Below are 25,631 nucleotides of genomic sequence, written 5' to 3'. Positions count from 1 at the left end.
GAGTCCTAACTCTTTCTAACGTATCATCAGAAAAAAACTTTGTTTCCTTTTGTGTTGTGGCATTTTACTAAGGTAATTAATACCAACACCTAAAATTGCATCAGATGCCTATTTTCGTAGTCACCATGAATACGGAAAGCAACACTTTCATGGTAGGTTCTCCACGCCACCATACTGTCAGCATACTCATTACGGCATGTACAGCGATGCAGCACTTTGATCTCACTTCATTTGCCTTTATGCATCCTCCACGTGGTGATTTAAAGTCCCTTGCAAAGGCTTATCACACCCCTCAAGGGCAGAGAAGAAACATGCACCCTCCTGAGGAGCAGCGCTGCTCTCAGGTGCTTCCACCAACGCTCCTTTGCCTTGCACAGCCCAGCGCTGCAGCTCTCGCCCAGCCCTTGGCAGGCAGAGAGCCTGAAACGGTGTGTATGGCCACCAGAAGAACATGTCAAACAGCATGCTCTCCCACAGCTCTTAGTGCCCTGTCTACAAACAGTGCCCAGTAACACAACCCCAGCTGCGCTGGAAATTGGGGAACTGAACCAGAGAATAATGTACCCAGTCGGTTCTTTTATTCTGCCGCTGGCAATTAGGACCGCTGCAGCTCTGAGTTGCCTGAACTTAAATGTGTATTATTATTATTATTATTATTATTATTATTATTATTGTTATTGTTATTACTTGTTTTCTCAATATAAGAAGGCCCCAGATTCAGGCCATGTTGTGTTGGATGCTGGACAAGTAGGGTGAGAAGAGCCCCCTTGGCTTGGAGGGTTTGCATTTCAGAAGTGCAATCCGTGGATGGGTTGGGGTGAAGATGGTGCTCAGGTGGCTTAGTTGCATATATGTACTCCTGGGGGGCGACCGGAATGGGTAAGGTCAGGCGGAACAACCAGTTGCTGGTGATCTCTGGACTAGCCAACTTTGTCAGGCAGGTTATGGTCTGGCAATGTCTGTTTAACTTGCTGCATGAATAGGTCCATCACAGGGGATGGGCTCCTGGGGAGCTTTGGCATGTGCCTGGTGGGACTGGTGTGTGCGTAATACGCGCCAAATTCAGTCTGATGGGGTACAGGTGGCTGATGGGTGGGAAAGGCTGGAAGGGCTGGTGGAGTGAGGAAAGGGATACAGATCCCAAGTGTGACTTCTTCAAATGTCAGCAAAGCGAGGGTGTTTTGGAAAGAATGAAGTGTGTTGTTTAAACTACTAGAGCTAATAATGTAATTACACCTCAGATTTGTAAGCAATATTAATGAATTATTATGATTTATTATTATGAATTATAGTGAATTAATGAATTATTACAAACCTTCAGGCTGTACAGCATACCTTAAATGAATTTAACTAGATTCTGATGTAAATCACATAACCTTTTCCATCTACTCTGTGTTGGTTACAGTGACACATGAATGAGGATGGTTTGCTCATGGTGAGAAAGCCTCTCGTTTGAGTATGAGAAAAAACAGAAAGCAAGTATATGACCTGAAAGATGCTGCAGGGGCCATGGGCATGACTTTATGTATTATACGGGCTTACGGGCAACAATAACAGTCCCCACTCCTAGGGATCAGTTGTGTATTTGGAAGATCATGTCTCTGGTTAAACAGCAGCAGTAGGGATTAAATCCAAATCCACTCAATTCTTAAGGATGGGTAATATTACCTCATAGTCAAAGCTGTAATAAGCTCATCAACCACAAGAGAGAAGCAGACTGACTATGGGCTACAGTCTTCATTAAGCAGTAATCTATCATTATGTTTATGATGAGAAATTATTGCCCTACATTTTGTTTGATGGGTTAGGCAGAAGATCTGGTGTCTGGCCACTGGATTGAGTGAGAAGAAATGAGCGTTTGCTTGCCCTGCTGCAGCATGAAGTCTAGAAAAGCTACACTGCAGCAGAGGGAGTTCTTCCTCTCGCTGCTTGCATGTGTGCATAGAGGGGTCTGATGTCTCAGGCTGAAACCGATGGTTTTCCATCTGCCTGAACAAGTAGCCCGTGGGGGAGTCTGAAACTTTTTTTGTGGATGCAAGTCAGTGGCACGCACAGGTCAGTGGGTGCGCTGAGCCCGTGGGCAAGCCTGCTCGTGGGCACCTCCTTCCCTGTGCTCCTCCAGTTTCAGCATCTGGTTGATGTTGCTCTTTATTCCGAGCTCTCCTTTTTTATTATTTTTTTTTTTTCTGTAACGTTTGGTTGGATTTGCTTGCATTTCCTTCCTTTCAAACCATTGGCACCCCTTGCTTTAAAAAATGCCCTTCAAATTCTCTCTGATGCCTGGAGTGAGAGCTGCTGGGGGCTCCTAGTCCAATGTGAAGTGTGCCTCTGTGAGCCAGTTGTGGACTCTTAGATGGTAATTAATGGGGAATTGTAAGTCAGACCCTCTAACCATGATTAGCCTTTAATACAACAAACCAAGAAAGAGCAGGGGAAGGAGAGCGACCTGTGACTTTCAGGCAGACCGAGCACCTGCCTACAGCAACGCCTGACTTTGGCTGGGGTGTTGCTGCCTTTCAGCCCCTTTCTCCTACCTGCCCAGTCGCCTTTACAGCATCCATTTAAAATAAAAAAAATTGCTGTGTTTCAAAAAGGGTAGTTTCTTCTTGTCAGGTAGGAGTAAATGTTAGTGTAAGGATCTTTATCTGTTCCCCCCCAACCACTGCACAGTATGCAGTCCTTGTTTGGCTGCTGGTCTTCTCCCTCAAGGCGAAGGGAAGTGAGAAAACATGGGAAGTGCAGAGAAAAGCACTCAGGCCTGGGACCTAAAGGAGATCTAAGCCTCTGCTTTGTGGTCTGAGGACTTAAGCATGAAGAGTCAGGGCGAGGAGGACTCTACTGTGCCCATCAACAACCCTTGGAGGCCATGGGCACTGTCTGTCCTTCCAGCTCTTACTGCCAGGCTTTGAGACCCCACCGTGCTCACCAGGGTGGTTTCCATTCCTCTGGAATTAGCCATGAGTCAAAGACATCACCTGTAAACATTTCAGCTTGGTTTCTGCATTCTTGGGCTTAAGCTGTGACCTAAGCAGAAACACTAAGGGGCCCTTACCACAATATGGTTTTGGGTTTTTAATCTTTGGTGTGTTTGTGGTGTGCACTTTATCTCCCGTTAGGGCTTCTTTCATAAGCAATTCGGTGTAGAAAGCCATAGTGTGCCTTTGCAACCTGAACCAAATGAAAGCTACAGATATCGTGGCTTATTTTGATGCTAACTCCTGGTAACACATGGACAACCCTCCCTGTATTTTCAGGGTCTGAATGTTACAATCCAGCACGCGGTTGTTTTACAAATCTTCTTTTATTGCACAACCCTATTGGCTACTACAGCCTGGATCAGTAGGTTACTTGGTTTGCCTAGATTAAACTCTTGAGCCAGAGCATTTTGTAATTATGCCCCTCAGCTACAACTCTCTGGCATTCCCAACCTGCGTTATTTAAAACAAAGCTGTTTCGTATTTCTTTAATTTCCTGTACCAATGCCAGCTTACAATGGTGATTACAGCCTGATGGACAGGTAGGTAGACTGATGCTTTTAACTTTTCTGAATCAATGACACTAATTTTATTGTGATCAATTGAACAGCATCCTGTGAGGCTTCTGTGGAGGATGTTATATTTATGTAGCTTGTTGTTGTTGCCCATCCCTGTGCATCAGAGGAGAGCGCAATCCTGTGAAATGCTTCCCTGAGGTAAAAGAAGCTAAAGAGTTTGCTAAAAAATCCGAAGGGGAAGGCTTAATATTATACAGCAGCATTTTGTTTTTCTCTCAGTGTTTTTAACGCGTTCCCATACCCCATGGGTTATCGCTTCTGTCGGCTACGAAAGAGGGCGAGCAAGAATGAGGAGTTGAAAAGTAGGATATTTTGTCTCACGTGTCTCCATAAGAAGGATGTGAGCTAACATTAATAGCATTTTTGAGCTGGAGTTCATGCTTTTCGTGCTGAAGACACCTCGTTTGAATGCTCTTACACCTGAACATAATATTAGAGAACCACGTACACTGCGGAATCAGACAGATCTTTTCACACCAGCAATCTACTGCGGAGTGGAAAAGGTTTTAGAAACACATAAAGGCAGAATGAAACATGAAAAAATACTAACTGTGTTATAAACAGAAAATCTTCATCTGAGGTACCATTGCTCACTTTCACAGTCAGTGGAGTTGCGTCTCCATGTCCTAGGGCTTTCCAAGCAGTTGTGGTAAAGCGCTTTGAGCAGTTGCTCTAATGTTCTTCTGCATCAAAACAGAGTTTCCCCAGGAAGCAACATTGGCAGTGAACCTGAGTGACTTTGTAGCCTCTAATCTCATGGTGCCAAGAGGTTCCTATGAAAATACAGCAAAGTGCAATGTTCCTAATATCTCCTTTCTTTCAGACTCTCTTGTTCAAAATGGTGAAGAGATTAAAAGGAAAGCCTCTCTCTCTCATATTGAAATTACTGGCAAAATTTCCATTTTGCGTAAGATTTTAGGCAACTTATTCTAAATGAAACCTAATTTCCAACCAAGCGCCCTGTTTAGGCTTAAGTTCACCATTAAAGTAATCACCAGCAAGTTTCTCACAGCTGTATTCAGATGTTTTAGCCATAACGTTAAAATATGAGCGATGAGACCAGCTCAATGGAGCCACTTGGGATTGGTCTTTCACGGAAGACTAAGGAAAGTCTGTCCACCTCTGGACATGATCTCTCAGTTTCCAGCCAAGCACGGTGTGTGAGTGCAGTCATTTTCTCATGGCAAAAGGAATGAGCCTTACAAAAATTTTCATGTCCTGTCTGGAAAGGATTGTCTTAGCGCAAGCGAGCGGAAGGGGTTTCCTTCTCAGGAACCCAGAGGATCCATTTCTCAGAGCTCTTGAGCAGTGTCAGCAGCACGTCACGGGCACTGAAGATCATAGGCAGAAATCTTATGCCCCTGTGGCAGAGAGTGACAGCAGATGCTGCCTTTGGGAGAGAGGAGATTTAGCGAAAAGGCTGCCTCAAAAAAGGACGTGGATATACAAGAGAAATTCAGTGTGCATCTGCATATTGTAGGGGAAAATAGCTGAGATTTCTGCATTTTATTCTCTCCTAACTCAGTAATGTTACTGTAATTTTTATTCAAATGTGGCTCTCACCAGGAAACAATAGGTAGTCAAAGTAGGAAAGATCTAGAAGGAGGCATTTCTAGGCTGGCAGGGAAAAAAATTAGGAGTGTCTCTCTTTTTCTTTCTTTGTTAGATATAGTTACTATTATCTAAATTCTCAACTGATATAAACTAACTTGGCTCTACCTAAGGTGACAGAATCACTTCTTATATTCTCATTTGTGTGTTACATTTATTTCATTAAACATCAACTGTTCTTTTTCATTTTTTATTGCTTTTTCTGAAGACTACTGCAAACCAGGATATGCACACATTTTGCAATGCTTCAGCACTCCTTTTTTCAGCATTCAAAGCAGACTTACTTAAAAATTTGTGCTTGACTAATGATATTAAATTAAGCTTCTTAAGTGTTGAATGTCTAATGTTGGTGGCTGACAGCATAGATTTGTATAACTTCAAAACCTATAGCAATGTATTCTCATCTTGACATGCAATATAGAGAGTTGCTATCCTGTGCTGTAGAGGTTTGATTTATATCAGTATAAAATTGATATTTAAAAAAAGCCCATCCTTGATTTTCATACTGAGACATACTCTGCTTTCTCAGGAGTCAATTTGGTTTTTGGGTGGCATTTTAAAAATTACATTTATTTATAGTACTGCTTTGCATTTCAATTTGTGGCAATATTCTGCTTTGGTAAAAGTGATTGAAACACTCTGGGTTTTTGCTGGGAGAAAAAAAAAGTTAAAAGCTGTACACATTGGACACACTCTACATGATGGTGATGGGTCTAAGATGGCTGGATATTACAATAATCATCCTGTGCGAAGGCGGTTCAGAAAACCTTGATTCCTCCATCTGACAGGCAGAAGATCAAGCTCACCATCTACCAGGACAGAGGTTATTGCTCTGTTATCAAAACACTGCCTGGAAGTTGGTCTCTCTCCACGTCTCTGATCTCTGAAAAAGTGCTTTCACAATCCATCTTGTTCCAACCATCCCTAGTTCTGTCACTAGAATTTGCACCGCATTGTACCAGGTTCATCTCTATCTGAAGCATAAGGAGAACAGAGAGAGCTGGCATTACTGCAAGTTCTGCTGAGATATGCTTCTCCAGATAGTTAGATGGTTCCCACTTAACAAATTCCCAGAAACTTGTAGGGCTCCAGGACACTGGCAACGTCCTTGATCTCATATTCTCTTCCTATGTTACATACAGCAGTAAGCCTTTGCATATTACTCTATGTCTTCAGTTGCTGATGTTTGGAAGGCGGCTTGTGATATGCAAGAGGTGTGAGGTCTTTGGAGTAACCATATTGCACTGTTCTGGGAGAGAGGGTGGCTCCTTGACCAGGATCTCTTCTACCTTGTGTTTCACTTGCTGATGCAATTCAGTGCTTACATAGTACCACTGAGAGCATTCTTTTTCTCTTCTGGAATACGGGATTAGAAAATGACTTGTAAAGAGTCTCAAAGTTTAATGAGAGCCAGTGAAATTCATGCTATCTGCATGCCATTTAATACATGAATCTACAAGACACACAAGGAAAACATTTTCCTGGCAGAAACAGAAAAAATGTCATGACCCCAGACTACAGCGGTGAGTGGAACAAAGGGCTGGGTTTCTTAGATTAAAGATTTAGTCCTTGCAGGGGGTGAGTGCAAGGTCAGGCATAGTAAGCAGTCAGGAAGGTGCTCAGGTGGCACACGCTGATGCCATCCCGCCACTGTCAGACTATGTAACCAGACAAACAAGTTCACCATCACAGCATTACCCACAACTGTAACAGGAGACACCAAGTTTATGATTCTTATTTAGGAAGAAGTGCCAAGAGAAATCATATTTAAGCACTAAAGCCCTGCTTAGGCACCTAATTCCTGTCTGTTCCAAACATCTGAAGTGCTAGGTGCTCATTTGCCATTGCAGCTCGTGCTATGGTTACCAATTTCCATTTTATCCTTTCAAAGGAAAAATAAGATGGCAAAGATCTTTGGTATTGTGAAGTTAGCATCCACCTGTTTCCTGTGTTTTCACCCAGTGAAGGAATTTACCATCGAGGATCCATGCTCTTAACCAAGGCCATCCAATATGTTCCTTTGGAAATCAGTTTCTCCATGCTGAGGCCATCTATGATGCATTTCATGTATTGTCTTTCATGTTTTGCAGCACGTGCCCTGAGGGATATATATGTCTAAAGGCTGGGGAAAATCCTGACCATGGTTACACAAGCTTTGATACTTTTGGCTGGGCCTTTCTCTCTTTGTTCCGTCTTATGACTCAAGATTATTGGGAACGTCTTTATCAACAGGTATGAGGTTGTTTTATTGTTGTTAAAAAATATAAAATAAACACATCATCTTGTTACAGTTGGACATCCAATAATTAAAGACAAGAAAGAATTGCTGGTTATTAGGTAAACTGTCCTGTGTGTGTTGTGGACAAGGGTCATCATTTGTTACAATTAGTTTTGTTTCTTAGGAGTGATGATACCAGGAGACATTAGGCTGGGTGTTTGGGGAAAGGGGGTAAAATCGGTACTGAAAGACACTTTGAATGGGTAATTCACCTGAATCTGAATAAAGTTCACCACTTAAGAAAGATCACCATGTCACCACTTAATGATTTTTTTGGTGTCTGGTGTAACATGAACTAATCTTTTGAGGTCAGCTCAAAAAAGGACTAGCGAAACATGTCAGGACTAGAGAAAGACAATGAACACAAATTCACCGGATGGCAAGACTACCTGGTACCTTTCCCTGCTGCAAACTTGTCACCATGGACAACTTATAGTCAACTTACAGTCATGTGTGCAAGATGGCCTGCTAGTAAATGCTTATTTTAGCATGCATTTCCTTAAATGAAGAGCTACATGTGATAGTTTGGTACTGAATTACATACTCTGTCCATGAAACCACTGAAGATTTACTTCTGCATCTCAAAATTGCCAAAACTGAAGCATACTCGTAAGGAAATCAAGGGAGTTAGTGCTGACAGATACTACTCTGAAGTAATAGTAGTAGACATCTTTAAAAGTACTGGGGATTTCAGCTTCCCATGCAGCCAGTTATACAATTTCATTTCAGGAAAATGTAAAACAATTAAATTGAAGATTCCTTAAATGACTGTATTCGCTTACTTGGCACAGAGCTGCATGTACAACTCTGGAAGGCTGAAACTGTCAGGGCAAATAAGGGTGAACATCGCTCCCTTTTATTATTTGACCTTATAATATCACACAGTGGTTTCTGTCACTAGCATCAAGTCATTGACCATGGGACTTATCTGTAATATAAGCTCAGCCTGTTACCATAAACTCCAGTTACGCCTATAAATCTGGTGAAGAACCAGGCAATACAGTCAACGGCGCCCAAGGTTTGGTTCTTCTTATCCTGAGGCAGATGTCTAAATAACATTCAGATGAGTTGCACCCTAAAAGTATCTTTTTCTCCCCACTGACGGTAAAGGACCTAGACTGTAGACATCTGAAGGGATACAACATGAATCCTGCTTGGAAAGTGTCTATGTGCTGGACAAAAATAGATTGAGCTATGTGGGGGAAGCTTTCACTGCAGCTGGTTATCTATTATTATTATTATCTATTCTCAAAGAAAAACAGCAGAGATATTTGGTAAAGGAGGAAAGCATTCTTTTAAAAATGAATTCTACTGCAAGGCACATAATTTTTGAATAAGGTATAAAAATTTATTGATGAGAAGGTTATTTCCCTGCATGTGGTTATTGTTTGTCATCAGGAGGATTCTGTTTGGGCTAGTAACAAAGGCTGAATTCAATTATATTGTAAATCTAAGTTTTTAAAAAAATTAATAAAGTTTTTTGTTTTCTTTTAAAAAGCATTGTAAACAAGCGTTAGTGATTTTAGTTTCGTGCTTACAGACTCTCAGATCTGCTGGGAAGATCTACATGCTTTTTTTTATGCTGGTCATCTTTCTGGGCTCATTTTATCTGGTCAACCTGATTCTGGCTGTTGTGGCCATGGCGTATGAAGAGCAGAACCAAGCCACTATTGCTGAAACAGAGGAGAAGGAAAGAAAGTTTCGGGAAGCCATGGAGATGTTAAAGAAAGAGCAGGAGGTCAGTAAACTATGTGACATGTTTAAGCTTGGGTAACTTGAACAAATGTTACCTTGAGATTCACATTCTCTTACATTTATGCGATAACCGAAGTCAGAGTTTGCTTGAAAGCAGCTTAACGTTTATTGTCCTGGACAGAGTTATTACAATCCTTTCTAAAAGAAAAAAGGATGGCTCTTCCTGCTAGGGTTGGAGCCATTTAGGGTTTACATATCCAGAGTTGTATCGGTTTAACTGTACCAGCAGAGGAATTTATATTGGTTGGCATATAAGACATTTTAGGGATGGTATAACTGCATCTGCATTTGGGCACAGATTTGAGAACAGCTATTTTGGTAGCTCAGCTATAGCCCCAGCTGAACCTTCTTCCACCATCACTTTAGCTCATGTTCATTTCCTCACTGTCTCATTCAAACTGCCATGAATATCCAACTGTCCGATAATGAAGATAAAGATGTAGGATAACCTGTTCAAAGCACATACGACTTCATTCCTGAAAAGGTAAACAGGCAGATCTTGAGGTTAAACTTTGCAAATTATACAGAGGATATGGATTTAATGTCACGTCATAAGCTTAAACAAAACAGGGAGGCCAAACGGTGGATGTAGCCATATAGCCTTAATAGCACTAGTTAATTTGCCTGTGGTTTGTGTGGGGTAGAAAGCCTTTATTAAGCAGCTGAAGAGAACATTTTAGGTGCTGTGAACAAGAAGACAATAGGAAAATTAGTCTGAAATAACACGTAGCACTGTAGTGCAGAGAAATAAATCCTTGATACACAATATAAACTAATATACATAATTTTCTTTTGGGTACATATGGCTTCAGGGCCTAATCCAAAACCCATTTAAATCCTTTGAAAAAAAATAGAAAACGCAATTCACCCTTGACAAAGTCCTAGTAGAGGCTTATACATCATTTAAGTCCTTTTAAAGATCCTCTTTGATGGTTTAAGTAATAGGTAAATGCAATTTAGTCCATATACAGGCACTTTGAACAGAGTAACTTTCTGCCATAACCTAAGGCAGCAAGCTGAGCTCCAGCTCGTACCTATTTTATATAAATTTTCATGTGTTTTGACTCCAGCTGAGCTCTTCCTAATAACAGTCAACTTTGGTAGCCCCAGCTATAATTAAAGATATTTAAGAATTTTCTTTTGAAGGCTTTGATTTCAGTTAAGCCTGTATGTACACAAAATAGGAACATTAAGTCATGAAAGTCAGGATGTGTCAAAACGAAGGTTGCTCGTGAAAACATAAATTGTTCCCATTTATCTGTATGCTTCATAACATAGTCTTTTCTTCAGCTGACCACATCTCATTTTTCCTGTTCTCTGCTCAGTACAAAGGGTGGACAGTGCATGACTCAAGAGCAGCTCTTCGCTTTCTCATCATTTGTTCTGTAGCCTTAGGCCAGCTGAACCAGACTTCCTGACTTAGGCATTCAAAGACAAAATGACTAACATCCTCAGAGATTTTTCAGTGCCTCTTGTCACTGCTCAGACTCTGTGTGCTTCAAAAATACTCATTTGTATTTGCAATACTCCTGGAGAATTATCCCAATTTTATGGAAAGGAAACTTAGGAGTAGAGCAATTGGGGTCCATCATGTTCCTTAGTGAAGCTCAGTAATTCTGCAGATCAGCCCCCAACCTCTCAAATTAAACATCTGGAAGAAGAGGCACAGGGAAGTGAATTGAGTGGTCTGCCACACCATTTAGCTTTCAGATGTCCTTCTCAGGTGTCTCACCCCAGTCAGAGCTACTCAGTTTTAATCTTGCTCTCCAAGCCTTTATCAAGTTCTTGGTTTTGACTTTCTCACCATACCACTAAGTTCTTGCCTTGAGGCAAGAGTCCTAGAGATAGGACTTGAGATAGGATAGTCTAGAGATAGGGCTGCGTAATCCCCATGTCAGCTTGTGTGAGCTAAGCTTTTCTCCCATCCTTCAGCCACCACCCGTCATTGCCAGACATGCCTGGTCCCAAACTCTTTCCCTGCCCTGGGAGTTATCACAGCGGGCTATGGCTTGCAATGCCTGAGGGGCAGGACATGATCCAGCCATGGGAACCCAACCAGAAAGGGTAGATAGACAGGACATGGGGATGTCGTCCATGCCCTGAGAATTTCCTCCAAATCCTTTCTGAACAATTGAAAAAGGTACGCAGGGCAGAAGCATTTCAACGCAAGCAATAGGTAAGAAAATGCTAATAAACTGAAAATTAGCTTATTTTGCAGTAAGAGTACAGCACGCTTAGCAGCACAGCCTACAATATTTTCTAGATTAATAAAATATGAGGGCAATCAGAAAGGAAAACTGAAACTCTTTAGACCAGCTTTTACACTATGCAGTATAAAGACAGCACAAATATAATTGATAGGCCTGCTTGGGGACTATCAGTCAATTTACACAATTGGTCTAACACATTCCTAAACCTGAACTTAACACCAAAAGACTTGCTGAATCTTTATGAAGAGAAAGCACTTCAGCATAGCAATTAAATCAATTGATTCAAAAAAAAAAAAAAAACCAACAGCTTAGACCGGTGTCTGAGCCCTCCTCCTCTCTGCTCTAAGCAGCTTGCTCATGAAAGATATTTCCCACAGGAATTAAGTTTTGTTGTGCTCTCAGCTTGATAGAGCTACCGCTGCTCCTTGAAATACATGATTGATTCTTTACACGACTGTTAAGTGCCTTCACTTTCCTTGGACTGATGCCTGTGGGAGGAAGGGAGCATTTTGCTGCGGAGAGCTGATTGCCTGTTTGATTCTAGTGACTTACAGACAATAGCACTGAGGATTCATCCGTTTCTCTGGTTCTTGAGAACCTGAGAGGCTTTTTCTTTTTGTTTTTTTTTTGTAATTCACTGGCTTTCTGTATTTCAGCTGGGGGCTCTGCAAATGGGCTTGTCTCCAGGCCACTGATGTGGCCACCGCTGAGACGCCGGCACTTCCAAACCCGACCTCGTGCTTTGTGCTCAGAGCCCCCTCGCTCCTCCCGCCCGCACCAGGGATGGGGACCCAGTGCGCTGGCGTGGGCTGCGGCTTCCTCCCTGCACCTATCGATTCTTCCTCCTGGCTGCTCATTTGCTTCCAAGGCTGTGGCTTTGTGTGCTCAGGCTTTCGCGTTCGGCTTCTGCTGGGTTTCTAGCAGTTGGTCTGTTATCAGTCAGCTCCTGCAGCGATCCCACCAGATAGCCAGCACAGCACCGAAGCACACGGCGAAGCAAAGTCCACCTTATCTCCAGTTAAGCCCACGGTTTTCTCTTTGCATCTCTCATCATAGCTGCCTGCGCTGCTGCTTGGGATAAGAGCTTACAAAAACGTGCCAGCTGAATTACCTGCTGTCCCTAGCATCCCTCTGTGATAGGGGAGGAAAAATTCTAGCAGCCAGCTTGGCTGCCTTCCTGCCCAGCCCTCCCAGTTCAAGGGGCTGAAGTCCAGGGGGGGTTTAATCTGAGGTTCCCCAGCTTGAGATTTTTTTTTGACTGGCATCAGAAGTGTTACTCCAGAGATGTTTGCACAGTGTACACCTGCAGGTGTGTGCACACAGGCTGTTCCTCTCGTGAAATGTCCAAGGATCTTCTGTGTGAGCTCTACATAAATCACATTATTTTATGCAGCCATTCCTAATGCTCTGTCATAGGATCTGGGTGGCGGACATGCATGTGTACTAGGAACCTGTCTCGCTTGTTGTTTATTTTCCTATGGCTAAATGTAGAGGTTAGAAACAGGTTAAGATCGGTTCCAGCCATGTGAGATAGTTTTATGATTAATGACCACCTGAAATTTTTAATTTATCTCCTATACAACCTTAGAACTTAAAATGAAGAATAATTGCTGAGCAGAGTAATTATTAGTTCTCACTGAGATCCTTAACGCAAGTAATAAATTTTACACCTTCTACCATCTTCTGTTTTAGGCACTAGCTGCTAAAGGTATTGATTCAATGTCACTTAGTTCATTGGAAATGTCACCTTTAGCATCCAAAAATGCCAAGGAAAGAAGAAATAGGCGAAAGAAAAAGAAATCTTTGGGGGCAGAAGAGTATGGAGAAGACCAAAGGAATCCCAAGTGTGACTATGACGATGGTCAGAGGAGAATGGTAAGCCATGGTCTGAAATGTCACTTATTTCACACTGCACTTTGCTGGATAGGCCAGGCCCTGAACAGGCAATTAAAACTGAAACTTTCAGCTGTAAAGAAGAATCAGATATTTAATATCATAACTGACCTGCAGACAGTCTGTGTTTGAACAGTGGAAGGAAACATATTACCACTGTATTTTCAAAATGAATTAAAAATGCCCATTAAACATTCTTACTAATCTATTTTATTTCAGATTTTTTTTTACTTTTTTTTTGCGTCAAGATTACCCACAATCTGGTTTATTTTCTTACTTTAATTTCATTCATCTGATTATATCTATCCTATCCCTACTAGAGATAAAAAAATTCTTAGAAGAAACCTACAAAAGCTTTAAAAAGAAAAAAAGAGTGGAGGAGAAAAGGAGCAAACTTGTCTCTGAGGGCTTTTTAAATGCTATACAAAGACATGAGTAACATTTTTATATTCCTTTGCTAGTTGCCTTCAAGTCAAAACTTTGTGGCACTTGTTTCTACTTTCTATTGCAGGGAAAAAAATAGGGTGAGACTGTTGTTAAATAGGGTTTTATATAAATGTTACTGACATGCATGAATATGAATTTGCATATGCTCTATGTATCAAATGATCATAAATAGTTTCAGATAATTTGTCTTTGTTTAACTGAGGGCAAAGTTTAAATCAGTTTATTTTGGTTTTTTGAATAGCCATGTAATGGGCTAAGTCTTTTTCTATTTTGTTGTCAGTGAATTTAGGGATATTTGGCAGCCATAAAAAGCTCATCGAAAACATGTAAGTGGTGTAAGTAAATGTGACCAATTAATGACTCCCCAGCTCACAAAATTTACACAGAGCTGGATTTCAGTAAATGACATGCATTTTTTAATCGAATAGTTTTTGTTGTGGTCTCATTGGTTGAGTGGGTTGCGTTACAGATTACACCTTTGTTAAAGCTAGAATTGCCCTTTAGCTTCATTCTGGATGGGTTTCAAGACACCACGTACCAGAATGACCGTGGATTGGAGCTGTGCATTGCCAGTTTGTTTCTTAGATTAATGTTTCTTGTTTTCACTTTTCGCCCCTGGATGTCATATGCATGAGAAACATGGGAGACACATTTCAAAGCTCATAGTAAATCTTCTCTGTAAGGCTGTGTCTGGCATGGTTGGAGGGAGTAAGGCTGAGTCATCATTCAGATGCAATCTGAGCAGCTGGAAGTGTGTTGCCATCAGAAATCAGTCTCAATGACTGTGCCATGGAAAGCCAGGCATGGATTTTTGACCAGTTAAAATTTGGTAGCAATCCAAATGGGTTGTTTTTAGTTAGAAGGGGCCTGGTTTTTGTACTCTTCCTTGTACCAGTGTCACAAAATAGCATCATTACGTAACTCGGTGGTGTGAGCTACGGTGCGAAAAGAAACAGGCTTCATTTGGTTTGTCTGGTTTGTGGATGCTGTGGAGATCTGACCTCTCTTCATATATGCTTGGCTCATGAGAAAGTTCTGAAGAAGCTGAATATTCAGTACAGGCCATAAAGTGTGTTCTGCCTAAATGCTCTTATTCCAATAATTTCCTCTTCAGATACGAGGGAAAGGGATAGACTTGAATTTCTTATGCATTTTCTGAACATCCCTTTTACTCTGCAAGGGTTTAGGTGTGATTAGTGCTTGGCTACATCTTGCTGATGCTCTGTCGGAGTTGCACTCTGACTAGCTGACGTCAGAGTGGATCGTCAAGGCTGATATTTGGGTGTGAGGGAGACTGCTGTGTACTGAGGTTACCTACCCCTTAAAGCACCCATGTGCATTGGGGTAATCATTCTACAAACTAATAAGCCATATCCCTCTTCTTGCTCTTGTTTGGTTTTTTTTTTCCTTTATCACCTTCTTCCGTCGTATTCTGCTTCTTCTTCTTCCCTCTTCTTCTCATTTTCCCTGCAGTTCATTTCCTGCCCTATTTCTTTATCTCTTCTTCTCCCACTGCAACGTTCCTTCCCTAGCTGTCATGAAGATGTGTGATAATGTGGTAAACTGGAGCTGGATCCCCTTCCCTGCTCCTATCTTCCGCTCCTAGTGCTGCCTTCCCAGGTCCTTTGGCACTTATCAGACGGGGGGGAGAGTAGAAGTAAAGGAAGTATCACGCTATGAGGCGAATGCCACCTTGACCCTTCCTATTTCAGTACGTCTTTACTGTCAAGTATTAGACAAATACCTAATGGCTAGGAATGACTGCTCAACCTCTTAACTTTGCAAAGGTTGAATACATGTAATTAAGTCTTTCTCTGAAGCACTTGATTTAAAATGGAACTTACTGCTCTCCCCAGACCTTCCTCGCTCCTGAAAACATGTTGCAAAATGTTGTTTCTCTTTCCCCTTTTTCCTTTCTGGGGGTTTCTAGACTCTCCTTGGCATTAGTTATGGTCCCAGTGCAAACTTGGTGAAGCGCAGAACCAGCCACGGAAGCATATTCAGTTTCCGACTCCGTGGCAGAGACACTGGCTCCGAAACAGATTTTGCCGATGATGAGATCAGCACTGCTGGGGAAAATGAAAGCCACCGGGGCTCTCTCTTAATTCCAAGATCTGGGAGGCGTCCGAGCGTGCAAAGTCAAGTGAGCCGTAGTTCTCACCCTACTACTCCCAACTACACCCAGACGGGCAAAAGGAACAGCTCAGTGGATTGCAATGGTGTGGTTTCCCTGATAGGAGGAGGCACCGGGGCACTCAACCCAGACCCTACTTCTCCTGCAGGGTTACTGCTCCCCCCAGTTATTATGGAAAAACCTGGGACAGGCGACCTGGTGAGTACTTTATAACTTTTGTATGTGATTCACGCTCTTGTTTCCTTCTAAATGTCGTTGGAGTTTGCTGTAATTGATTTACGCGATATGCAGTCTGCAGTGAGGAACCCAGACCCAGCATCCGAGGCAGGGTGGGAAGACAACGGGCTAACTCCAACAGCAACGGGCGTCTAGTCCTGCGTAAGAGAGGTTCATGACTTCTGGTGAGACTTACTCTTCAGAGCTGGCTGGAGGCAAATACCTGAATCTTGGGTTTGATATGAATTTTCTTTTCTTGTAGGGACGTTTTTTAAGTTGGTTTCTTTCGACATTTGAATATCTGACATTGTCCAGTGGCTAGAAAATGATGTTTTTAAAGTGATTCAGTGTGAGTCTTACCATCTTGAGCCTGCGTTTTCTCCCACTGGTTGCTATCTGTTTGCATCTAACCTCTGGTCTTCTGTATAGCTACTTGTGGAGGGCTGTTCTTACAGTCCAAAGGTAGTTCCCAGAAGGGTTTAGCATCCAGTTCAAATAACACCCAGGAAAGATGAGCAGATGATCAGCAGACTTCAAGCCTTTTCCAGATTGCCAGGATCTTTCTTGCAAAGCACCACTGCTGCAAAATATTTAATAAGGTTGTAAATAAAACTATTAAGACTGATACCATTAGGACCCAAGCAGGAATTCACTTGGAAAACCATGAGATGGTGTTTTGGAAATAGCTGCTAGACAGGCAGGACAATTTGGACAGGTTGCCAGTTTGATACGGAATTTATCTCTTTTAATGTAGATAATCTACATTGGAGCTCATTACTCTCAACAGTCTTTAAAGCAATGGAGGTCTAGTCGCTACGGTCAGTGTGGGCAGGATTTATTTCGTCTTAGAGATCTAAAATGGGTCAGAATAATCTCTCGCCCTAAAAGTGCCTCTTTCTGTTCATTTTAACTACAAGGGGAGCCCAAGGTGAATAACTCTATATTGCCCATGTCTCAAGTCAGGTGAGATGAAACCCACTCAGAGTAACAAGGTGCCAAAAACGGCTTACATTAGTGGGGAAATAAGCAAATGTGATCCTAACATGTATTAGGCAAGGTATTTCCCGAGGAGAAAGGCGAGTGAGATGGATCCCAGCCATGGTGTCAGATTATCAGTAAATTGAGAAGTAGCTTGCTTTTTTTTTTGTCTAGAGCCAGGCAGCTTCTTCCCTTTTAAGCTTTGGATTGAATTTTTTTCCTCACCTATCCAGGCATTCCCTGTAGTCCTGCAAATAGACTCTCACACTGTATGTGAGAGGAGGGGCTGTGCTGCGTGTGGGAAACTGGGTGTTGTGAGAATTATCTGTTTTGTTGACAGTTTTGAGGCTGTTGCTGCTTTTTCAGATGTTCACACCTTCGCTCATTTAGGACTTTGGTACTCCCATTTTTACTCTCTGCAGACAAGTAAGACCTGTCCTGAGAGCAGTCTCTAGGCAGTTGAGCAATAGAAACGCTATTTGTAGATAGTGGAGTTTTATTGGACTTAGCTTGGTGCAAAAAAAGCTGTGCATTAAAGGAACTGCGGAAGAAAGAGTTTATGCATCTGTTTGAAAAAAAAATCTGAACCAAAATAGAAAGGCTTCAGCAGATGAGCAGTGGATGTCCCCCTTTTGTCTGTAAGGAAAGCAGCTCTGCGGGTGCTGAGGCTCTCCCAGCTGTCAGAAAAAGCTTAACAAAGCATGAGAGCACTCAACCTTTCACAGGAAATATTGGTATTTTACAGGATTGGGCCCTGAGGTGACAGGGAGGCTTTGAGCTCTGCTGGCATTTCTTTTCATTTGCCAGCTTCCTGCCTTTTAAAAAAAATGCGTGTTGAAAATTAAATGGCCCGGGTGGGTGATCTCGCTTGGCAGTTCCCTGGTCATCTAGGAAATAACACCCAGGCACTATAGTAACAGATGCTCATTCAGTGATGCAATGTGAAGGATGTTGTGTCTTCTGCAAAGCAGGTTTGGTATCTAATCTATCCAGAAAATGTGAGCTGGAGTTAAAAGCTAATTGGCAAGAAGCCCATTGCTGTACAGATGTATTCGCTGCGGGAACCATAAGCGCTGGGCACAAACGTGCAGCCTCAGCTGTGGAGCACAGGCAAAAGGAAATAGCAAATCCAACACCTCAGCATGCTCAGAAATAAATCAACATGCTTCTGAGCTTTGTGTTTGATTATTTTTGCCTTTTTCTTGTTAAAATTTGAAATTGAGTTTGTTCTTTGTTAGCAGTTCTGGCTTCTTTTTATAGTCTCTTGATATGTTTTGGGGAGGCAAAAGAAAGATGTTGCAGCGTGAAGTTGAAGTTACCTCATTAACCCCACTGACCCTGCTGTTGTTATTTATTTTGTACGAGTCTAAGCCCATGGTGAAAAAGGGATCCACTTGTACTATCCGTTGATCTTCCCTGAACAAGAAACAAAGGACCAGTCCATGAAAAGCCATCACTGTAATATGCATTAAGCCCTGACTTGCAGCTTCTTGAGGTGCAAGGGTGGCTTCACTGACGTAAATGCAACATCTGAGGTGATGGAGCTGGCAAAACATGTTTTACAGCATTAGGTTTTGAAGACATATTTGTTTAGGTCCCTCTGTGATGCTCAGTAGTATCAGATGAGCATAACACAGACCTGTCTGATTGCTACTGAGGGGGGAGACCGCTGAATTCTGGTTTGGGGAAAGCTTGGAAAAGCCCTTCTGATTTAAAAGGCAAACATCAAACAAGATCTGACCATCTCTGGTTTTGAGTTTCCAACCTGCAGCGCTTAAGTAGACCATAGTTTCAGCAGATGATTTCAAACTGGGCCCTCCTAAAGTTTCTCAGGAAAAGCACAAAAAGTCACTAGCCACTTTTGAGAATTTTAGCCTCACATTTTAGTTTTAGCAACATACAGCCTGAAGATTTTACCCCAGGCAAAGTAGTTGGGACCACGATGAACAACCTTCATGCCTTTGTGTTACTGCAACTGCTACCCCCTGTCCCAGCCCACGGCAATGGCTGTGGGTGGCAGCTGAGCTGACATGAAGGTACCCATGCTGCTTGTTCCCTGTCCCATGAGAGAGGTGGCTGCAGCAGATTATCCCACTATTCAGGCTGGTGACTCAGAAGAGTGGTCTCCCGACTCTTGGCTGAAGAAGAGCATGTAAGCTAAAAAAGCCAGTTTCAAATGCTCTTCAGATGGCCCTGACTGCTTGGCGTGGAGGGTTGTGAGTATGCTGCTCTGAGAAACCAAGTGTGCTTCCACTTTCCATCTCCTCCCCCTAATCCCTAAATACAGCTGGTGAAACAGGAGAGATTTCAAATAATCTCAATGGATGATGCTTAGGCCCATCAGTCTTGTCAGCTGGGATAGTCTGACTGGTCAGCAGGCTTGCTGGCCACGGACGGCATGGTCCATGCAGAATGGAATCTGTCCATGCAGTCACCTTTCATTGCACAGCCTGACTAAGAAGAGGGACATCTTCTCCTCTGCAGGAATCCCATGTGTCTCTGCACACTTTGCTACACTGGTTGATGTTCCCATGCCACATAAGAGCACCCGCAAAGAGTGGTGGCAGCGTTGCTGGGGAGCTGCCCTTGGCAGCACAGAGGGTTACACTGCAGTGTTCAAGCTAGGAAGCCCACTGAGGTCGTATGAAGAGCAAAGTAGTGCAATATGAAAGTAAGATCTGCAAACACCCTCCACAAAGGTGGCTCTGGGTCAGGCAGTCTTCGCCTGGATGTGAAAAGCAATAGGCGTTCAAGTCTGAGGGGTGCAGGGAGCTTGTCCCAAGAACCCCATGGTAAGTCCTAGTCGCTCTCCTGGAAATCTCTGATCTGTCCTGCAGAGGACTGAATTGGGGCTGGTCCTGTTCTCCTACCAGCTTTCTTCAAGTGGTGCAGCTGCTGATTTCATCAAACTTACCCTAGTGTAAATAAGATGCCAGCAGGACCTGGTGACTATGCTTGAAGTCCTATTTTTTTTTTTTTTTGCTTGTCCTGAGGCTGAGAGGTTTGAAAAATGATACGTTTTTATGCTCCTGCTGATTGCTGGGCTGGGAGTTTGGGCTTTCACCTTTTTTAGAGAAGTAACTAACTTCAGGGCACACTACAAACTAAAGTTTCTGTGCATTCTTGTGGTATTTATTTGTAGCTATGTATTGCTCTGTTGTGTCTTTGTGTTTCTTAGTTATTTAAGAGGTCAACAAGGTGTTGATCTGTTTGAACAGAATTGGATTAAATTAATGAGCTGTTCTCTGGAGCTCAATTTATCCATGGGATCTGATGAGGATGAGTAAGATGTCACCCGTGGTTTTCAAGAATTTCTTGAGGGTTAAAAAATACATATGGCAGCATCCCTTCTTGCCTCCTAAAGTCAACTGGAGCCCTTTCTGTAACTCTGCAGGGATGTCACAGGGGTTTTTTGGTTTAGCCTGACATTCCAATTATTTTGGAGATTAGAAGTGGCAGAGAAATGGACATGGGACTGAGGAGGTGGTTGTTTGCAAATGGGCAGCTGGCTGTTAGCTGGTGGTCTCCATTGCTTCGTTCTCACTCACTCACGGGGGCTTCCCATCAGCCCAGCAGCAGAGCAGGGCCACCCATGACATGGCTTTGGGATGAGGAGCGAGGTGGAGGTTGGAGCTACCTGGGGTCTCCCTCTTGCACATACAACCTTTCCTGAATTTCCTCTTGGTTGCACATATTTTTTTTTCTTTTGGGAAACTAGAAATGCCAAGTATTGCTAGCTTGACAGGAGTGAAAACTACCGGGGAATGAGCCCTTAAGAAAGGCCAGGCTGCTTACCGAGGTGCCGAACTAAGGATTTAGAAGCTTATATTCAGATAAACTTTTTTTGTCTTTTTCATAAAAAAAAAAAAAAGACCTTGGCTTTTGTTCTCACTAAGCATAAAACTGTTTTGCTGACCACATTGGTTTGAGGTTTTATTGTTGACCCTAAAACCGCCTCAAGATAAAATTTCTTTCTTCCCCCTTTTGCTTTGCCGTGGGACTGGTGAAAAGGCAAAGCGTTAGCAGTTTCCATGTTCAGAAAAAGGTCAACAAAATAAGTCATCAAAAAATTGCCACCAATAAGTCATTTGGATGAAAGCTAGCTAGCCCTCTGCCACTGTTGCCCAGAGAGTTGTCGCTGTGGCTCTAGTTTCTCCTCATTTCAAACTTTGCTTTAGCACATCCTAAGCGTAAATCATTCAGATTTGACACAAATATTGCAAGCTGCTCCAGTTCACAGTGCATCTCTTTAAATAATCAGGTATCCACAAAATTAAATGCCTTCTTTTTAATGCTGTGTGCTATTATGATCACCTTCAATCTCATTAAATATTTGTGCTAGTGCCTTACTGGGTCCATTGTTCATGGTGTGGCCTGTCCACCTCTTTTTATGCTTGAAAAGATTTTTACTGTACAAGGAAAATTAAACCTGTCCCAGTTCCCAAATGTGATCTTTAAAATTCTGCAATGTATAAGCCCATCTTCACATAACAGTTTTGACATAACTCAGAACTGTAGGCACTCTGAAGAAAATAATTCTGCAATGTTATGCATCCTCATTTACATGTAAATTACTGAATAGTATATTTGTCCCTACAGAATTTAGCTAATCCAAAGGAGAAACATTTCCAGTCAATCAGGGAGCAACACAAATAATCTTGTCCTGCTGGAGGTGCCTGTGTTTAACTCCATTGTGATTTCTCATCTGGATCCTAAGGAGACTCCTTGCATAACTGTAGGGACTGTTCTTATTTTTGCTTAATTTCTATAGAAATATAAGTACAATGAACAACTGTGCCTCTGTACATTCTCTTTGTAATGATCATAGCCTCTGTGCTGCCTTGTTTGTCCAGTTCCTGGAACTGCTCTCTATCTCAGAGTGCAAAACCTGCCAGTTCCTTGCGTGACTATTAGCTAACTCTCTTCTAAAATAAATAATAAAAAAACCCCACCTCACATATCTATTCTTTACAAAGAACAAAAGCTCATAAACTTCCCTAAGTAACTTCAATAATTTTAAGCAATTCACCTGGATGGAAACTTTCTTTCCTGGAAAAAATGCTTTATAATAAATTGCAAGCCGACTACGTGATAGATTTACTGCTCTATTGGTAAAGAGACCACGTCCTCCTGCAAGAGCACAGGAGTATTCCTTACATCCCAACATTGCCTGCCAGCCACCGTGTTCTGGCTCTGGGGATGAAGCTCCGCTGTGTGCCCGCTGCCGAGCAGCTGGCAGGGAGCAGCGGGCTTCGGGCTCTGCCCTCCGGCGGGGGCACAGGCAGCTGGGCGGGTGGGCGGCTGTCACGCGCGGTAGCATGTGCTGTGAACACAAGCCAGCAGCAAATTGCACCACCTCGCCCCGCCAGAGATGAAGGAAAGAAGGAGCCATGCACACGTCTCCTTCAGAAATACCCCTTTGCAGGCGGAGGATGGCACATTGCAAACAGTCCCCTTGACTCCAGCAGGACTCCTGAAGTCTTGGGGACCGCTTCTCATGACGCAGGTGGCAGGATTGAGGATGCTGGGCTGGAAAGAAAAATAGAGTGACGTAAAAAACTTGTTGGGTTGAGAATATCACATCAAACTAGAGAAAAAGTCATTTCCTTGCTTTTTTTTTTTATGGAGGATATGCCAAACCTGTTTAACTTGGACTTTTCATTTACCCTGGTTTAGCTGAATCAAAAAATAGGAAGAATGAATCTCTGAATGTTTTTCCTTTGACTTTTTACCTCTGCAGTGAATTCTCTTTGCACCTGTGAGTAAAAGGTGGCTTTCAGATAAAGGCCGCCAACCCATAACTTCTGCACGCACTTCTGCATGCATGAATAGGAATATAGTATCTTTCCTGACAGTCAGAAAACTGGTACTTCTGGGGATGAGGTTGTCTAAAGGCATGCTACTGGTATGTGCTGAGCTTTGGGTCAGATGGGATAGTACAGTTTAAAGAGAGTTAGACGACCCAGAGGAATTTGAAATTTGAGGTTTTCCTATGGTTCATTCTACAGACAGAGGGAACTGGAAGAGCTGGGCATTTGTTTGGGGTTTTTTTTTCCTTTTTCTTTGCTTTTACTTTTTTAGTTTATTCTACTGAGAAATTTGGTTTTTATGTCCTTGTCTAGTTATTTCTTTTCAGTCCCATGTATTTGTTCGGTACTCCAAATTGGTGCGAATGATTATGCAATTTTGTACATGCTTTCTTCATTAACAAAACATCTGTTGTTTCTTTGTTTTTTATTGGATGTTTTTGAGGTGAAGGGAATCAAGCGAACTAATGTATCTGAAATACCGTTCCTGGTTTCCCCAGCTCCTAAGCCAAGGATAGAATGTTTTCTTGTTATGTTATGCACAAGTAGGAATCTCTTTGAATAGGTTCTGATTACACCTCTCCTTTTGAGATGACTGCGTCAGTGACTCAATGGACAATGAGCCAATTGTTTTAACAAAAGAGAACATTTTATTAAAAAAAAAAAAAAGCCATTTTGAAGCATTACTGCTTTCCTGGCTTGGCTAGTATTTTATGTGCTTGCTTTAAAAGTCCTTACTCTTCTCTGGTCTTGCAGTGATTGGTATTTTTAACTGCAGTACTTTGAAGTGACCTGGGACCAGTATCCTGGCTATTTTCAGTGTCAACCCGTGGCCAAGTGGCTTTGTCCTTTGCAACCACCTGACAAGGGGATGTCCCCTGCCCTGAAGAGGTCACGCTCCAGAAAGACAGCTCATAGAGCTTCAGCGTTTTTCTCCTGCCGTTCTCATGGAATTGCCTTTCTTGAAGAGCAGTTTTGATAGAGAAATGGCCAAGAGGAGGGATTCTGAGTCCCTCTGGGTGCATGTCCCAGGCACAGACAGCAGAGCTGCAAAGCTGCTGCCCATGGCAGGTCTTGGTTGGCATCCTGGGTGCTGCTCGGGGTGGTTAGGGTCAGTTCAGACCCAAGTGATGAGAGAAAATCCAGAAGACTTAATCCAATTCCTGTAGCTCATTTGATTATGGAGAAGCAAAAGCAGCTACTCTAACATCTGTATAAACCAGAGGTTTCCATCTTCATAGGAATCTCTTCTCCTTTCACATTTCCTTGAGCTACATTGCAAGAGCCGTCAGGACCCATCTATCTACAGTGCATCTCTCTTGCTTTCATGGTATCTCGGAGCTCATAGTCTGTATTCTTGGAGGAGTAGGACGGGGGCTTTTAAAACATTTATTTTGGGAGACTGAGTGTCTTGACCAGGAGGTCTGAGACAGAGAATGGCGTTGAACTTGGCTTTCCCAGATCCTTACACCTTAACCACCACGTTTTCTTCTACCTGTGGGAGAGCTGGAGGAGTAAAGCAAGCAGGATTTGTCTCCGTATGAAGTGGGAGCTTGTAATAATAAAAGTCTTAACATCTTGCTCCTGTGAGCTGACAATATAAAGTATTTAATACAGTGTGTCTCCGCAGTCCAGTGTTTCTGGCGGACTTCAGAAACCCAAGCCTTCAAAAAGCATAAAACTAATTTAAAATGAAACATTAATTAAAGACAGTTTGGGAGTTCTGTTTTTCTGGTATTTTAGTTCTTTGGGTGTTGTTTTTTTTTTTTTTTTAGGTTTTTCTTGAGAAACATGAGAACTAGATAGTTTGGGTTATTTTTTATTTTTCCTGAGAAAAAAAGAAGCTGAGATTCTCTCCTAATTACAGAACTTCAGAATCCATGACACCAAAGATCACCAGAATGACAATATGTTCCTGAGATTTGGCAGTGTTTCAGAACAAGAAAAAACATGTGTTGAGGAGTCGGTTTGCTTGGTATGATATCAGAGGCCTGTAATGGAGCTGTTACCCACACCCCTTTTCCTCTTCTAGCAATATAATTAAACAGTTAACACATTTCAGAAATAATGGAATAATTAATGTAATTAAGCAGGGCTTCTTTCACAAGCAAAGAGCATGGTAAAGCAGCACTGCTGTTTCTCCGTCATCAGAAGCGTCCCTTTATTTTCACCTGTGTCTTTCACCTATTTACATGAAGGTAAAGGGCAGGACAAAGTTTCCAAAATTGCTCAAAGTACCATTTTCAAAAGCAGTACCCCATCAGCCTGTGTCTAATTGGGAAATCAGTGAGCTTTGGACTTTTCCAGATGGGAAAAACAGTGCTTAGGCAATTTTGAAAATGCTACCTCATATCTGCCTTGTTTTTATTCTGCTGATCCAATGTGTTCATTCAAGCAGACCTCTCCCTCGGACGAGGCAAGCAAGAAGCAGCTTTTAATGCCCCACCGCCCGTCGGTGGATCACTCGGACGAACCCTTTCAGAGACAGAGGGCAGTGAGCGCTGTCAGCATCATCACCAGTGCCCTGGAAGGTAAGACACGTCTTTAGTTCCCCAACTCAAAGCCATATGAGTGTTGACTGGCAGGAACAAAGCAACACAAAAGACCCTAGTGTTAAACTCCCGTTGTTTTGCAAGAAGGCATTACAGATAGGTATTGCAACCCCTACAATATAGGTGAAGCTGTAAGAGAAGGCAATATAATCACTATCTTACCCATGGACTTGTAAAAACCCTGACAAAATGCTGGC

General features: G+C 42.5%; 1 protein-coding gene across 4 annotated transcripts in view; it reads left to right on the top strand.

Annotated features, from left to right (window-relative positions):
• The window catches only part of SCN5A (sodium voltage-gated channel alpha subunit 5), a 173,758-nt gene that overhangs the window by 45,725 nt on the left and 102,402 nt on the right, over positions 1–25,631 (top strand). For 3 of the 4 annotated variants that reach the window (XM_075144250.1, XM_075144249.1, XM_075144251.1), the window contains exons 8-12: positions 7,255–7,396; positions 8,983–9,180; positions 13,100–13,282; positions 15,678–16,079; positions 25,281–25,413. In XM_075144250.1, the coding sequence (XP_075000351.1) occupies positions 7,255–7,396; positions 8,983–9,180; positions 13,100–13,282; positions 15,678–16,079; positions 25,281–25,413 (1,058 nt within the window). Of the gene's footprint in view, positions 1–7,254; positions 7,397–8,982; positions 9,181–13,099; positions 13,283–15,677; positions 16,080–25,277; positions 25,414–25,631 lie in introns of those variants that run through there. The other variant, XM_075144252.1, reaches the window with a different exon arrangement.

Source organism: Calonectris borealis, chromosome 2 (genome assembly GCF_964195595.1).
Source record: "Calonectris borealis chromosome 2, bCalBor7.hap1.2, whole genome shotgun sequence".
Taxonomy (NCBI): domain Eukaryota; kingdom Metazoa; phylum Chordata; class Aves; order Procellariiformes; family Procellariidae; genus Calonectris; species Calonectris borealis.
The sequence above is the reverse complement of the archived record's forward strand: the minus strand, read 5'-3'. Positions and strand labels throughout refer to the sequence as shown.